Here is a 15,881-nt window from a genome sequence, read left to right on the forward strand (position 1 = left end):
AAAGCATTTAATTCAATAACATATAAGATTTTTATTTGGAAACTATTCCGAATTTGAATACGAGGGAGTAATTATTTTTGGGTTCTATCATATTTATCTGGTCGAGTTATCTCAGTTAATACTCTCTGTTCCAACCCGTCTGAAATAAAGTTTTGTGTTCCACAAGGATCTGTGGTTGGGCCGTTACTCTTTTTAGTTTATGTTAATGACCTCATGAATGTGGTATAAAATCTAAAACCTACCAGTTGCTGTCGTCTTTGCCAAGCTGCATCTATCACTAATTGTGACTGTAGTTCGTCCTTCTCTGATACATTTGTAGCTTTTGTGGATGACAGTACTCTTGGCACAGCCGGTAGAACTGAGTCCGGTCTCCATTCAAACATCATTGCGATTTTTGAAAGAGTTACTCAGTGGTTTGATGTTAATTATCATGTCTTAAATGTTGGAAAGTAATATTTTCTTATTTTCTAAGAGTTTCAAGGGCTTGCTCTGGTTTAAATGAAATACATTTGTCGAGAGGCTCCCTTAATAGACCTAAGGATCCATGCGTTCGATTCCTATGCATCTTGCTTGATGACAATCTTCCCTTCAAGCATCATATTGACCTCATTAAAATGAAAGTCTCCAGATGCCTTGGGATTCTTAAAAGATTGAAACACAATTTGCCAGGGTCAATTTTTAGACTCCTATTCTACAGCCTAGTTCAGCCTTATGTTTCATACTGTTCTATTATTTGGATGTCAACTTTTCCCTATTATTTCCGCCCTTCCAATAATTTAGGGATATCTTATGCTCCGTCAATACGATCTGACTTTAACCCTCTGATAGTTTGTAACATGATTTGGAACACTCTCTTGGAGTCTGCACATGGCTTTCACTGGTTTGGTATCTTCAAAAAATATATTAGAGATTTTTTTTGCTAATAATTAATTTTTTTCCGGTTTCCCAAGGAGTTGATGTCTCCGGATTGGGTGTGCAGTTTATTTGTGTGGATGGAATCATATGCTACTCTCTTGCCTAGCTTGGATTTTTTTTGGAGGGGGGGGGGGGGGTATTGTTTGGGTTTTTGATGTGAGTTTACTATTTAAAAATGTTTGATGGAGGTTTTGTTTATTTTTTTTTTGTTTCTCTCCTGTTTTTTCCAGGCCATAGAGCCTTGCGGGGGAGACTAATTTGAAGTATTTGTTATTTTTGTCTATAAATTGCCGTGGATCTTGGTATTCACTGATATATTTCTTCTTTTTTTTCTCGATAAATTTAGTTCAATTCAAAAAAAGAGAGACATATAGGTAAGAGACATTTAGGTAATATTATAAGAAAAAAATAAGAATTATGACTGTTAGTAACTAGTAAAACAGAGACAGTTAGTAATAATAACAGTGATTTTTGATAGTATCCTGGTTTTCAAGTGATCATTTTGATGTTTTTTTTTTCTTTAATTAATTTTTTGTTTTCAGATTACTTTCAAACCGAATAAAAGAAGTTAAACACGAGTGTCTACAAAAACGTGAAGAATTGAAAGAAGCTTTAAGCAGTTCAAACATATCCCCTGAAGTGAAGGATAAACTGTTTGATCTTGAGGATGACTCTGCTTTCGAAGGTAATCTTTCACAAAATCTGCTACTATATCCATATATTATACATATATGCTACCATATATATATATCACAAATGAAATATTTAGGGCTTCCTATCGGTGACACTCTTAAAGCAATTAGAAGGCTCTTTATCCTTCATTTCCAACGTCAAACAGCAACTGCATACGGATGCTTGGTAGCAAACAAACTTCGACTCAACCGCGAACTGCTAGCGAAACTTTACAATGCTTCTGCACTTCCGAATTTCCTATACCTTGCACCTTTTTGGCGTACGTTTACGATAACTGAGACGAAGGAGCTTCGGCGAATCTTTTTCTGGTATGCCAAATACCTGCTTGCTCTTCCACCATGGTCAAGCAATTCATGGGTCATTAAAAGATACGGCATCATAGACCCGAATGCTTCTATCAGAAAAAGCATAGAAGCTTATAATAGTAGAATTGGTCGGCACCCATGGAGCGCTATTTTGATTCAATGAATGTTTCGCTTTTGTATGTTTTAATTGTTCTTAAGTAAGGCGAAGTGTTGTTTAGTTTTTTAGGTCATTTTCTTTTTCCTCTTTTCTTTTATTCACATTATAACCGTTTTTCATATGTATTATAACGGGTTATAAATAAATTCAATTCAGTATGTTAGTATAGAATACAGAGTTACCTGCTAAGATTCTGCAGTTTATAATTCAAGATTTTTATTCCACACAAAATAAACAAACACTGTTAATTGAATAAAGCCAACAGGGAGCTGAGCTCCCTGTTGGCACAGACATATTTGACACAGAAATATTTGAATGCTTGCCCTGCTTCTTTACTGCGTCCAATGAGCCACAGGGGCGAAAGTAAGATTCTGTCGAAGGAATGACGTCCCCTCTCCCTGCTGGAACACCGTAGAAGTAACTAAAGATGTAAAATTTTTAGCAGACAGGAAATATGATGCGCTTGTGGCTGAAAAGGTAAACAAAAGTCAAACTTTGCCCTGCACCTTTCAAAAAAAAATTCAAAAGCTTTTCCCCACTTTCTCTCTATATTTGCCCATTAATTTAAAGTCAGACTAAGTCAAAGGGACAAGGTTGAACTGGGTCTGTATGTTTTATTTTGCTGCAATATTATGCGATGTCTAGCTTGAGTATGTCTGTGTGTTTGAGCGTGTCTTTGTGTATTCAAAAATTAGTTATTGGAAAGATTTTATTAAAAGCTTTGTTGAAACCAAGTATCTACAGGGTGGTCCAACGTCTTTTAGACCACTCTGAAAGTAATATAAAATCTACTCTGAAGGCTTTTTGTTGTCTCCCTCTGCCTGCTACGATTGGCAGCTGGTGTCTGAGTAACTGAAATGAGCAACTTCAAGCAGGGGTGAGGATTAAAAAATTAACCCTCAATACTTCGGTTCACACGTAGATTTCTCTCTTTTTGACGCCACCAGCTTCTGAGCTGTCCTATCCTCTTAAAAAATTTGTCAATTTAGATAATGTCGGTGCCTTCAGGTCTACAAATAACCCCTTGTTTGTTCCAAATGATTTTTTCGGTGAAAAAAAAGATAAATAAGAATAATTCTAATTAAAGAGAAAAAAGGAAAAGTAATCAGATTAACGATGCTTCTTGACTACTAAAGTCCCTGCGTCGGTAAAATTATAGCAGTTCATGTAACTGACTTACCAATAAAGTAAACATACTACTCGATGCCTTTTTTTATGCTCTTTACAAATATAATAATTGCTTCTACCGTAAATTCAAATTTAAGCACTTTTTGAGCTCTTAAATATGACGAATTTTCAAAAAATTATGACAGTTCATATAACTGACTTACCAGTAAAGTGAACATACCACTCGATGCCTTTTTTTTATGTTCTTTACGAACATAATAATTACTTCTATCACAAATTCAAATTTAAGCACTTTTTGAGCTTATAAAAATGACGAATTTTCAATTAAAGTGTGGCTTATCGCTCGTTTTCCACAAAATAATACCACGTTTTCTCAGCGCCATTTTTTCCATCGTTTTAGAAAAAATAATGCTGTATTTTCTCAGTGCTAAAACTATTTTTAATAAGGTTAGTTTAGGTTAGGTTAAAAAGTGCTTGAATTTCAATTTACGGTAGAAGCGATTATTATATTCAAAAGGCATCGAGTGGTATGTTCACTTTATTGGTAAGTCAGTTATATGAACTGCTATAATTTTCCCCCTACGTTAGCCCTGTAGTGTGCTGCTTTAGTCGGTTTCGCTCTCTGGTGTCTCGTATTACCGAGCTAAGGTCGAACCCACTACACCACTGCAGGATGAAAGCAAAGAGGATTACAAAATTGAAGCAAACTTTTAAATAAAGAGTGACTTCTGTTTCTGATAATCACTCCTTCTTGTAAATTCTAGTGTATTTTATTCCAGTTTGTCTGTATGTCGTGTATTGGTGAAAATGTTTGACTATATTTGATAGTTTTTTAACTCTTTGATTTATGTGCTCGTAGTGACACTAAAGAAGAAACAGATTTGGACTCTATAAAATGACAAACTTATGTTTTTCGTTTTTTAGTATATTGTCATTTTGGTAAAAGTTGGCCCATTTTGGCAAAAGTGGGGCTTCGATCTTTGACACTTTTGGCCAAAGTATGGCTTAAATCTTTGACCCTTTTGGCAAAAGTAGTCCTTAAATCTTTGGTGCTTTTGAAAAAAGTAGACCTTAAATCTCTCGCCTTAAATATATTCAAAAGAAAATGATTAAAAACATGCCCAGTTCTTAGTGTTGACCGGGTCTTGCCGAGACAAGAGACGAAACGGATAAAATAGAGTGAGGTTAACTAGATTAAGATAGATTTACCTAATTGTTTAAAACAATTAGGGGCTGAAAACAGAAAGGCGGACAATTTAATTCGCCCGATTTTATTGGATGGTGCAAATCTTTCACTGCATATAAAATTTTCACTAAAATCGTCATTATATCACTAACGAAATTATCATTAAAAATAAAGTTATGTCTGTTTTTTCCACGATCGAATGAAATGTGAGTTTATAACTGTAACAATTGCAAATAGATTAGCTTACGACCTACATTTACGCAAAATTTTGCAAAAGATTTCTTTTCTTTTTATTGTATATAATTAGTCATGACGGATGAAAGCATTCTCCACAGCATATGTGGGTTTTTAGTAGCACTTTAAGATATTTTCAAGGCTAGGAAACTATTTAACGATGAAAGCAAGCGAAGAAAAGAATGACATTTTGAAGGCACAGACTTACGCATGAAAGGGGCTGGCAAACCTCCTGTAAATATACTCACTGGCCACTGGAAAAATTGGTATACTACTGTTCGACCATACCACATTTCAATCGCAGAAAATTTAAGAAGATAAATCCCCCCACCCCGTACTCTCCTCTGAGTGCAAGATTCCTATTTTTTCATAAGACTGTTAACGGGGATTTTAAAGGTTTTTCCAGAAGTAGGAATAGCATATATTGAATGTTTGTGACGAGTAGTTGAAGGGTCAATAGCCATTATTGTTCATGTTAACTGCTCACCGTTGTATTTTCAAATGCCCATGGACACTAGGTCTGACTAACTTCCCCCCTAAGTGTTGAACCAAACTATTACTGGAATGTAATCAAACCAGAAAGGAATATTATTTTCCATTTGTTTCTACTGTCCATTTTAAAGAAGGTTAATTTTTTAATGTTTTCTTCTTTCTGTCTTAATGAAGAAAGATTATCGGTTTTTAAAATCTTTGTTTTTTCGTTCAAACCTGACGAATAAGGCAAGTGTCTGCTTGAGTATGCTTGAGTGCTGCGTTTTATATTTTGGGATTAAAAAGAAATTATTTTACTATTCTTTTCTTATTTCAGAACTGAAACAGAACTTGGTTGACACACGGAAGAATTATAACTGTTACGTTGAGAAAATTGAAAAATACTCAAAATTAGCTGCCGACTGCCGTTCAAGCTCTGACAGAGTTGTAGCGTTGTACAACAATCCTCCTATTTTGGATTTTACTGCAATTTCATCACTACTTGGGAAAATTAATAAGGTATTTATTTATGAGAGAGCATGCATGGACAGTGAATGAGTGAGTGAAAGGGAAATAGATTGGAAAGAGGCTTCACTCCTTCCTATGTGTTGACGGAAGATATTTTTGTAAATTGATGATGTTGTTATGGTAGCCATCGCATGGTTTATAAGGATGGCAACTAATATTTTTCAAACCCTCGCTGGTTGACACGGCCGCAGGGTTAATTAGTTTGAGGGGTGGGAGCAACAGTAACAGTAAAAGAGCTTCTTGAACTTAAAAAAACAGAATGCATGAAATATACAGAAAAACAGGGAAAATCAAGGGAACCTGGACATTTGATGGGATTGGTGGAAATTTTCTCTCTCACTGCGTACATATCTGCTCCGAAATACATGTCCGTTAACCATACATATGCTTCTGTAAAATACAGAAGTAATTAACGTCATCACGCAACAGTTTTTTTTAACTAGAGTTCCTTACCCGCGATCGTGGTTGGCACCCAAGCAGTTTTTGGAACCACCGTAGTAGAAGATGCACCATAATTATTCAAGAAATGCTGAAATAGGATATGTGTCTTCACCAGCAATGGGTGCGTGAGAGTATTGAAAAAAAACATATTGCCTGTAGTCAGTTCTTCCTGGATTTTTAAGATGTTTTATGGCTTGTTCCATAATTTCAAGAATCTTTCACATAGTCTGCCAGTTTGTGCTTTTCTTCTCATCTGTTTTAAATAAATTTTTTAGCCAACAGTAAACATTGGCCTGTTAGCCAACGTTTACATACTATGTTGATATACTACTCAAAAAAGAAGGGTCCCTTTTTTCTTATTTCTCCCCCCCCCCCACCTCTTCCACATAAAAAAAATACCCATGCCTATGCCTGGGTGACGAGGGATGTTTATTTTAGTTATCACCTGGAAAATCAAACACCTTGAATATTCTTTATTGGCAACAGTAACAGAGAATAGGCTGTTGAAAAAAAATAACGAAAATAATGTGTAGGTTGCTTTATGTAATTATTTATGTCGTTGGGAGGGAAGCTAAGGAAGGAGGGAGGGGGCTACTCTCCCTCTGCCATACTTGCCCTTTGTGGATACAATATAATAATGTAACTAAAAGGAATAATGCGTAAGAAAACCCTTGTCAATGGGAGTTGATGTTTCGGCTGCTTTTTTTTTTTTTTTTTTTTTTTTTTTTTTTACAGGAACAAGTAGCAAGCTTGTCGCCCAACCTTACTGCAGAGAAGTTCAAACCCGGGTGCTCGGTATTGCCAAGCACATCAATCCATTGTGGTTGGAGCAAAAAATCAAGCCAAAATTAAGATATAAATCTGTAGCTATTCAAAACATGGTCACAAGACAAGCATTTTTATAGTGCTCGTGTAATATAGAAAAGATAAAAAAAAAGTGCGAGTAGAATATTTATGTTTTAACTCCCATGCCTTGTCATCGCTGCTTGAATGTTCTGACGTCACTATTCCTGTTGTTTCTTCTTTGAAATTACTTGGTATTTCTGTATGCCAGTATTATGAGTATGCGTAATTAGCTTGTGGATGATTCTAGGAAAAAGATTCAGTTTAGACGCTCTAAAATAGTAGAAATTTTTGTATATAGGGGAAATTTAATCGAACGGCTTTGTGCAATTTATTAACTTTTTGCGGTCGTGCTGTGTTTTTTTCCTGTTGATATTTTTAGTCTCCGAAAATGCATGGATGCTAAGTGTTGTATTGCTTTCAATATCTTAAGTTCCTTCTTTATTTGCCTTCACGTAGTCGGAACCGAAAACTTATTCATAATTGTAGCGCTTGTGACCAGTAAGCGTGTGCAACTTCACTTTAAGCTGCAAAAGTTAGTTCCTGGGAAGCTTGGGCCGCACCATGGGCTCATCCGTCTTTTTTGTTCATATGTTGAGTTTTCGTATTTGTCTTGTTTTTTCTTTTTTCCTTTCTTTTTTCTTTATTCTTTACTTTTCTCTTGTGTTTTTTAGCGGGTTATAAATGTTACATTATTATTATTTTGTGTTTTAATTCAGAGCACCTCTACTGGAGACCTGAGGGAAGTTTTCGTGTCCATTCAAAATCAGTGCTTTTAACATACGAGATATTTGCTAGGCCCTTTTTATATAAGCCGCCCTGGCCGAGTGGGTTGGTGCGCTGGATTCGGGATCCCTTGTCTGAGAGGACGCGGGTTTGAATCCCAGTGTACCCAATTCTTCAGTTTGGGACGGGGGTCAGTGGCGTGACTCTGTAAGCTTAGCCAGAGTCGACCCAGCTCTAAATGGGTACCTGGAGAAATCTGGGGAAGGTAAACAGGAAGGGTGTGCGAAAGCACAGGTTGGCTGGCCCCCAACCCCCCATTGCACTTCCTGGCTGAAGGGCCAAGTAACGGAGATCAGCACCGCCGGTACGGACTGTAAAGTCTAATGCCGTATCTTTTACCTTTTTTACCTTTTTCTAAAATTTTATCTCACCTCTTCCGTCAAGATGCCTGCAAAATCTTGAAAACATGCAAATCGAGATTTATTTTGTCACGAATGTGTATTAATTACATCTTCACTATTCCCGTAATCGTACTTTTAGCTCTAGATGGTAATTTATATTATTTCTAAGTAAGATATGACCTCAACTAAGAGTTTAGTCGATGTTTTGACGTTTTTAAGTAGGAAAACCACGATACCCAGCATACTGTCCAAGAAGATCTACACAACGGCGTTGAAAAGAAGATATTCCGTCACACAATCCTTGCAATGCTCAACATAAACTGATGCCCAATTTGGCCAATAGCCAGAAGATACCCAAATCGATGACTCCTATGTGGCAACGGTTATTCGAAGAAGAAGAAGTAATATAGCTTCCAATATTTCTTTTAGACTTGTAAGAGTACTGTATGCAATATAGGAGTCTATTTATTTTAATTGTTTCTTTTCCCTTTCCAGGAACCACCTCCTTTGACTCTGAGCCAGATTGTATCCGGCGTAAGAAAAGTCTTTAAAGTATTGTGTGAAGATTTCAAAAATCTTCCAGTGTTGCCTGGTAAGTATTTTTTTTTAGCAAAATTAAAATTTTACCATTTTAAACGATTCAGCCGAAATTCTGTTTTGTCATGCACAACGTATGCTCCAAGTTTCGATACATAGGAAATTTAATATTTTGCTGTGTGTATTTATGCAGTGCATTATAAAACGTATGACATGAAACAAACTTATTGAGAATATAATCATGTACGACTCATTAGTTAAAATGGGAGCCTGCTAAGAGGCGAATTCCAAATTTGTCTTCGTACAAAAAAATCGAATGGCCATCTAATTTTCTCTTGCAAATCTGTAAAGCTAATTACCAAAATTATATAAAATCAATAGTCTTAACAGTTTTATTTATATCCTTCTTTTTGCCTGAATTTATCTTGGGCAAACCGATCAAAACAAATACCTTTCTCTTTTCTTTTCTTCTTCCTCTATCTGCACTCGTTTCGTTATTTATTGATATTCTCTCCACTAATTCAACCATTCAACCATGTTTTAAGAGGTTTGCTTGAATCTTCCTCTATTCTGCTCATTTGCTTGTTGCTATTCTTTCCACTATTTAAACCTTCCCATAAACATTTTTTTCCATAAATGTTTCAAGCCCCTTTCTCTGATTTCCTTTTTTTGGAACTTATAACTTTTTTCTTTTCGTGCTTTTTATTGTCCTCATCTTGACCGCATCATTCTGAGTCTCCATTTGCTTCAGTTTCTTTTTCCTTGCCATTTTTCTTAGTAGTCATATGAATGCTAACACTAAAGAGATAGTAGTTACTGTAGTACAGCGGCTGTATCACTCCCCTCTACAGATCGGGCATTGAAGTTCGAGTCGTTCTGTAGTAATGATGATATTCTGGTTCAAATAACCAATTTCTATCACCTCTTTTTTTCTTCTTTCTTTCTCTCTTTTTTTTGTTTCTTTCCATTTGTCTTGTATAAAAAAGAACTTGTTAATTTAGGGATGGATAAAACACGGGAGTCTGTATAAATTTTTGCCCACTGCCATACCTTCTCTAATAACCAAGGTCGTCATTTCCATAAGGCTGTCCGTTTCTTATCAATTTCCAAATATTGAACAAAGGGTCTTAATAAATCTCGATTCATCGTATACAGTATAAGACCGGGACCTTATTCAGAAGCAGAAAACACCAGTAAATTAGTAGTGACGGTGATTCTCCTTATACATTTGGAGACGCTTTCTTCGGGATTTTTTTCTCCGAGGACTCCGACACCCAGTTTTGATATACGGACCTTTAGAATCCAGAACGAATCCAAAACAAATAGAAACTACCACAAATACGAGTAAGGCTAACCCCCACTGTGCCTTCTAAAGAGCAGAATATAATTTGCACTGTACTGACTACAAAATAGACTTAAACGTTTCTCTTTTATGACACTAATAAATTCAAAATTATTAAGACTTTTAGAATATGAGTAAACTCTCAATTAGTAAGAATACCTGTAATATGTCAATCCGCACTCTTTTTTTTTCCAGTAAACTTGATTATGATTCACAGCTAAGTCATTGATAAGTCGGGTACCGCCTACGTACTGGTCGGCTGGACTACAGTGGCTTGGCTGAATTTTATCCATTTTATGCGATCACGTTCAACTCGAATAACAGTATCGACGAGATATTGTTTGAAAAAGTTGGCTTCAAAACCTGTTTAACACAGGTCGCTTGTTGCAGCAGTGTGTTCAGGACGAAAAGCGATCTGAACAGCGTTGTCCACCAAAACTTGGCATCAAAACCTCATTAACAAAGGTCGCGTGTTATAGCAGTGTGTTCAGGTCGAAAAGCCCCCTGAACAGCGTTGTCCACCAAAAGTCGGCATCGAAACCTGATTAACAAAAGTCCCATGTTATAGCAGTGTGTTTAGGTCGAAAAGCCACCTGAACAGCGTTGTCCACCAAAAGTCGGCATCAAAACCTGTTAACACAGGTTGCTTGTTACAGCAGTAAGTTTGGGTCAAAAGCGACCTGAACAGCGTTGTCCACCAAAAGTCGGCATCAAAACATCATTAACAAAGGTCGCGTGTTATAGCAGTGTGTTCAGGTCGAAAAGCCACCTGAACAGCGTTGTCCACCAAAAGTCGGCATCCAAACCTCATTAACAAAGGTCGCGTGTTATAGCAGCGTGTTCAGGTCGAAAAGCCACCTGAACAGCGTTGTCCACCAAAAGTCGGCATCAAAACCTGTTTAACACAGGTTGCTTGTTACAGCAGTAAGTTTGGGTCAAAAGCGACCTGAACAGCGTTGTCCAACAAAGGTTGGTATCAAAACCTCATTAACAAAGGTCGCGTGTTATAGCAGTGTGTTCAGGTCGAAAAACCACCTGAACAGCGTTGTCCACCAAAAGTCGGCATCAAAACCTGTTTAACACAGGTTGCTTGTTACAGCAGTAAGTTTGGGTCAAAAGTGACCTGAACAGCGTTGTCCAACAAAGGTTGGTAGCAAAACCTCATTAACAAAGGTCGCGTGTTATAGCAGTGTGTTCAGATCGAAAAGCCACCTGAACAGCGTTGTCCACCAAAAGTCGGCATCAAAACCTGTTTAACACAGGTTGCTGGTTACAGCAGTAAGTTTGGGTAAAAAGCGACCTGAACAGCGTTGTCCAACAAAGGTTGGTATCAACACCTGTTTAACACAGGTCGCGTGTTACAGCAGTGTGTTCAGGTCGAAAATCCACCTGAACAGCGTTGTCCAACAAAGGTTGGTATCAAAACCTCATTAACAAAGGTCGCGTGTTATAGCAGTGTGTTCAGGTCGAAAAGCCACTTGAACAGCGTTGTCCACCAAAAGTCGGCATCAAAACCTGTTTAACACAGGTTGCTTGTTACAGCAGTAAGTTTGGGTCAGAAGTGACCTGAACAGCGTTGTCCAACAAAGGTTGGTATCAAAACCTCATTAACAAAGGTCGCGTGTTATAGCAGTGTGTTCAGGTCGAAAAGCCACCTGAACAGCGTTGTCCACCAAAAGTCGGCATCGAAACCTGATTAACAAAAGTCCCATGTTATAGCAGTGTGTTTAGGTCGAAAAGCCACCTGAACAGCGTTGTCCACCAAAAGTCGGCATCAAAACCTGTTAACACAGGTTGCTTGTTACAGCAGTAAGTTTGGGTCAAAAGTGACCTGAACAGCGTTGTCCAACAAAGGGTGGTAGCAAAACCTCATTAACAAAGGTCGCGTGTTATAGCAGTGTGTTCAGATCGAAAAGCCACCTGAACAGCGTTGTCCACCAAAAGTCGGCATCAAAACCTGTTTAACACAGGTTGCTTGTTACAGCAGTAAGTTTGGGTCAAAAGCGACCTGAACAGCGTTGTCCAACAAAGGTTGGTATCAACACCTGTTTAACACAGGTCGCGTGTTACAGCAGTCTGTTCAGGTCGAAAAGCGATGCAATGTTGCGCTAAATGCAGCCTTTTTACATTAGTTCATGACATCATTGCAGTACTGTGATTTAATTTGCGCTTTAAATCCATATGACTGTGAATTCATTCATATCAAATTTAAATTCAGGTGTTACATTAAGCAGACAGGTATTACACAAAACAAGACACGTGCTATTTAGTTTCCAGAGTAGGCCAAATATAGTTTGCGTTTTAAAACATTGAATCTGACTGTTGAAAATGTGTACCACAAACCGTATTTTAAGTCGCCACGAAGACTACACCGTCTTTCACCATTATTTAATTGGATGGACTGAAATTATGCTGCTGAAATGGAATTCAGCCGACGCCAGAACCTAGTTGTAATCTATTGCTCTCTATAAGTCTGAAATAATGCATTGGCTTTACTCATTTTCGTAAAATGGCATAGACTGATTAGAATAGTGGTTAAACCCCATACAGTTATGGAATTTGCGCATTATGTTTGAAAACTAAATGTTACCTTAAGATTAAATCAAAAAGGTCTATATGTATGCTGATTGCCAATAAGACATCTAAGTTATATCCCAAGAACGACTGAGGGTATTATGTTCAAACTTTCGGGGCTACTTGTGTTACTACTTCTGCTCTTAAAATTGTAACTAAATCAATAGTGTAAGTGTATCCAAGCTGTCAAAGAGCATAGATAGATTTTTTGCGAACGGTATTAAGCTCTATTTTTCTGGTCAACTAGAGGAGGTATAAATTTAACTAAACACTACAATTTGTTTACAGGTTTTTAAAAGGGTTTATGCTGTTAAATATTGTTTAAAAAGTTTCTCCAGCATATAAATCTACTACTACTACTACTACTAATAACTCACTGCAGCACCAAGCCGCCTGAGGCCAACACAGCTACGCACTTTGCGCTGGAACCACAGTGTTCATTGTGGCGTTTGAGATTTGGTGACATGTTTGGCTTCAGGAGGGTCTCTTAGGGATTGTTAGCTGGATGATCGCCAACCACCGTAGAACCTATGTTTCCCCATATTTTGTGAAGCTTTAGGTGAAATTTGATGGTAGTAGTCAGGTTTTCTTTTACCGTTTGCACCGTTTCCTTCAATACAAAGGTGCTAGACTCTGCTGCGATCATATCTCATCAATGTCTCTTAGTACGTGGCTGTACCACTGGAGGCGTTCGAACTTAATGACTTTTGATTTAGCGGTAGTTCCCAGCTCTATCTCGGATGGTATTAGTGTGTATATGTATAGATTGCCTTACCTTCAAAATGTATCGGTATGAGAATAGGTCCTGTCGAAAATTAGTTGATGCGAGTTTTAATCAAGATGGGTACTAAATGAATTTATTTATTAATCTTTCTGTTTGTGTGGATAATTGTGATAACTTGGTAATAAATTTGCTAGAAAAAAGATGCTGAATCCATCATTTGGTGGTTTAATTGAAAACATTCATTTACAAATTTATTAAAAACAGAATGTATAATTTTTGAAGTTAAAAAAAAAACTTGAACAAGCAGTTTTCTTTGGTAAGGAGAATCACTTTTTTCGTCAACTTTTTGGCTACAGAAAGTGTGGGTAGGTACATGTTATTTGTGCTTTAGGAAAAACTTCGAACCTATTGTTTGAACAATTTCAGTTTTTTATCGATCCGTTTTTTTAGTCGGCTTTCTAATATATTAAAACAACCATAAGACTTAAAAGGAAATTAAAGACTCATCTAGTCTTTCTTCGAGAAAAAAAAATTTAGGGAAATGATTTTGTCAGCTTTTGAAGGGAAACTTCTTGGTAAAAGAAAATCTGTTAAGGAAAACATTACCTTGCTAAGGAAAGACTTGTAATTTTGATTTGGTGTCATTATACTTTTCTTTTTTTGTATCTTTTTCTTAGTGTACACTGGTCTGTTCTTAAGAGGAGGTCAGTATGGTAATGTGGGCTAGGGGCGGACCTTAGCAAAATCTTGGGGGGTGGCAATAATTGATGAAATTGACAAATTTATTTTAAAAAAAGAGTGAACAACGGAAAAAAAACAAGAAATGAGGGTGCCAGAGAAACCTTGTGGCCCGAGGCCCCCGGCCCCTCTGGATCCGCCAGTGATGTGGGTCTAAAGTGTCTGTGTAAAGTTGAACATGCGTTGCTCCTCCCATACTGCTTTTGAGAACAGGTTAGGAAACGCTTTCAACATTTACCGTGGAAATGTGATAAGATGAGATACGATCTTTTGGTGTGACAGAAGTCATAGTCGCGACAGTAGACAGTAGGTGTGACAGCAAGGATCTGGAATTAATTTACCAAAAACAATTTTGTATGTGATACAAGTTTAGTGGTTTTATTTCATGAAACAGCATTTTAGTTCAGCTGTTTTTATTTCATTTTCTAACCATCATCACGTCTCTAATGCCTAGTCCGCAATAGTTTTTACATCACTCATTTTTTATGAATTGTTTATTGTAGTAGTATAATAATCACCTGTACAATGCGACCTTCTTAAAATTTGCAATGAATGACTCAAATTTATTGGTGAGCTTTAGGAGATGGCAAAGTAGTACGATTGTGTATGGGAGAAGCGTTTGTTAATATATTTAATATATTTTAATATATATTTAACATATATATATATATATATATATATTTTATTGATTATTGTTATATATTTTATTGATATTTTTATTGATATATTTTAATATATGTTTAATATATATTTTAATATATTTAATATAATATATTGTTAATATATTTTTTTAATATATTTATTTTGGGATAATAAGAGCATGTTCGTTTACAGATGCTAATACAGCTGAAAAGTTAAAACAGTTTACAGAAATATCTAAGGATGCTGAAGAGATGGAAGTTTGGCTAACAGCCACAATTTCGGAACATAATAAATCGCTGAGTCTTTTAAGGCAAAAACACGCGGTGAGCGGAGGTAAGCCTATCTAGATATTTATTTTTTCTCATCTTGCTATTGAATCTATTTAGTTTTTTTTATGTAATTCCATTTCAGTATTTTGTTTTCTTATTCTTTTCTCCCTTACTTTATTCTAAGAATCGGTTTTAAGATAATTCGAGGAGATTTGTTATTGTTCGAAAAATTATTAGAGATGTGTCCAAGGAGTACGGCTTAATAACAAAAATAAAACCAAACGCTAGTGCTGACAAAAAATATCGCCAATTTTATCTAGTATTTGCCGTTTTGTGTCTGATCTTGGTCTCTGAAACACACAATTATGGAGTTAAAAGATAATGCTAAGAAACGCCAAACGCTAGATTGTGTTTGTGATTTTTTGTTGTCAACATAAGCGCCATTTTTCACTCACATTTATTGCCTCTTTGGCTGTGTTCTTGAACATCTCTTTGGGAGATTTATGCTCTTCCGTCAACTGAATCTCCAGACTAATCAGATTCATCTGATTACTCGGAGTAGTCAGATAGAGCCCATTTAAATTACATTAGATGGGCTCTATTAACAAAATTAATTTTATTTGAAGAATTCTTTTTCACTCCTGTGATATTTCGATAATTTCTAATGACATCAGTTTAATAGTCAAAAAAGAATCTAAAGTAGGTCTTCATTTATTGGTGGAATAGCCTTTCATTAATCTAGTTAAATAGTCAGTGTGACAATTTCCCCTAGATCTAGATTACAACTGCAATCTGGATTGTCACTGAAAGAACCGCAGTTCTCTGTATTCTATAAGCATCATTCTTTCGTCGAATGTTGTTAACTAATTAAGCTAGAATTAACTAAGTGTGGCACTTTGCTTACGCTGGGTTGGTGCGCTGGATTCGGGATCCCTTGTCTGAGAGGACGCGGGTTCGGATCCCAGTGTACCCAATTCTTCAGTTTGGGACGGGGGTCAGTGGCGTGACTGTGTAAGCTTCGCCAGAG

At 36.6% G+C, this 15,881-nt stretch overlaps 1 protein-coding gene across 3 annotated transcripts in view; it reads left to right on the top strand.

Moving 5' to 3' along the window:
- The window catches only part of LOC136025993 (uncharacterized), a 72,758-nt gene that overhangs the window by 45,517 nt on the left and 11,360 nt on the right, over positions 1–15,881 (top strand). For all 3 annotated transcript variants that reach the window (XM_065702133.1, XM_065702134.1, XM_065702135.1), the window contains 4 exons: positions 1,458–1,600; positions 5,427–5,608; positions 8,524–8,620; positions 14,778–14,918. In XM_065702133.1, the coding sequence (XP_065558205.1) occupies positions 1,458–1,600; positions 5,427–5,608; positions 8,524–8,620; positions 14,778–14,918 (563 nt within the window). The remainder of the gene's footprint in view (positions 1–1,457; positions 1,601–5,426; positions 5,609–8,523; positions 8,621–14,777; positions 14,919–15,881) is intronic.

The sequence above is a fragment of the Artemia franciscana genome, chromosome 4, assembly GCF_032884065.1.
Source record: "Artemia franciscana chromosome 4, ASM3288406v1, whole genome shotgun sequence".
Lineage (NCBI taxonomy): Eukaryota > Metazoa > Arthropoda > Branchiopoda > Anostraca > Artemiidae > Artemia > Artemia franciscana.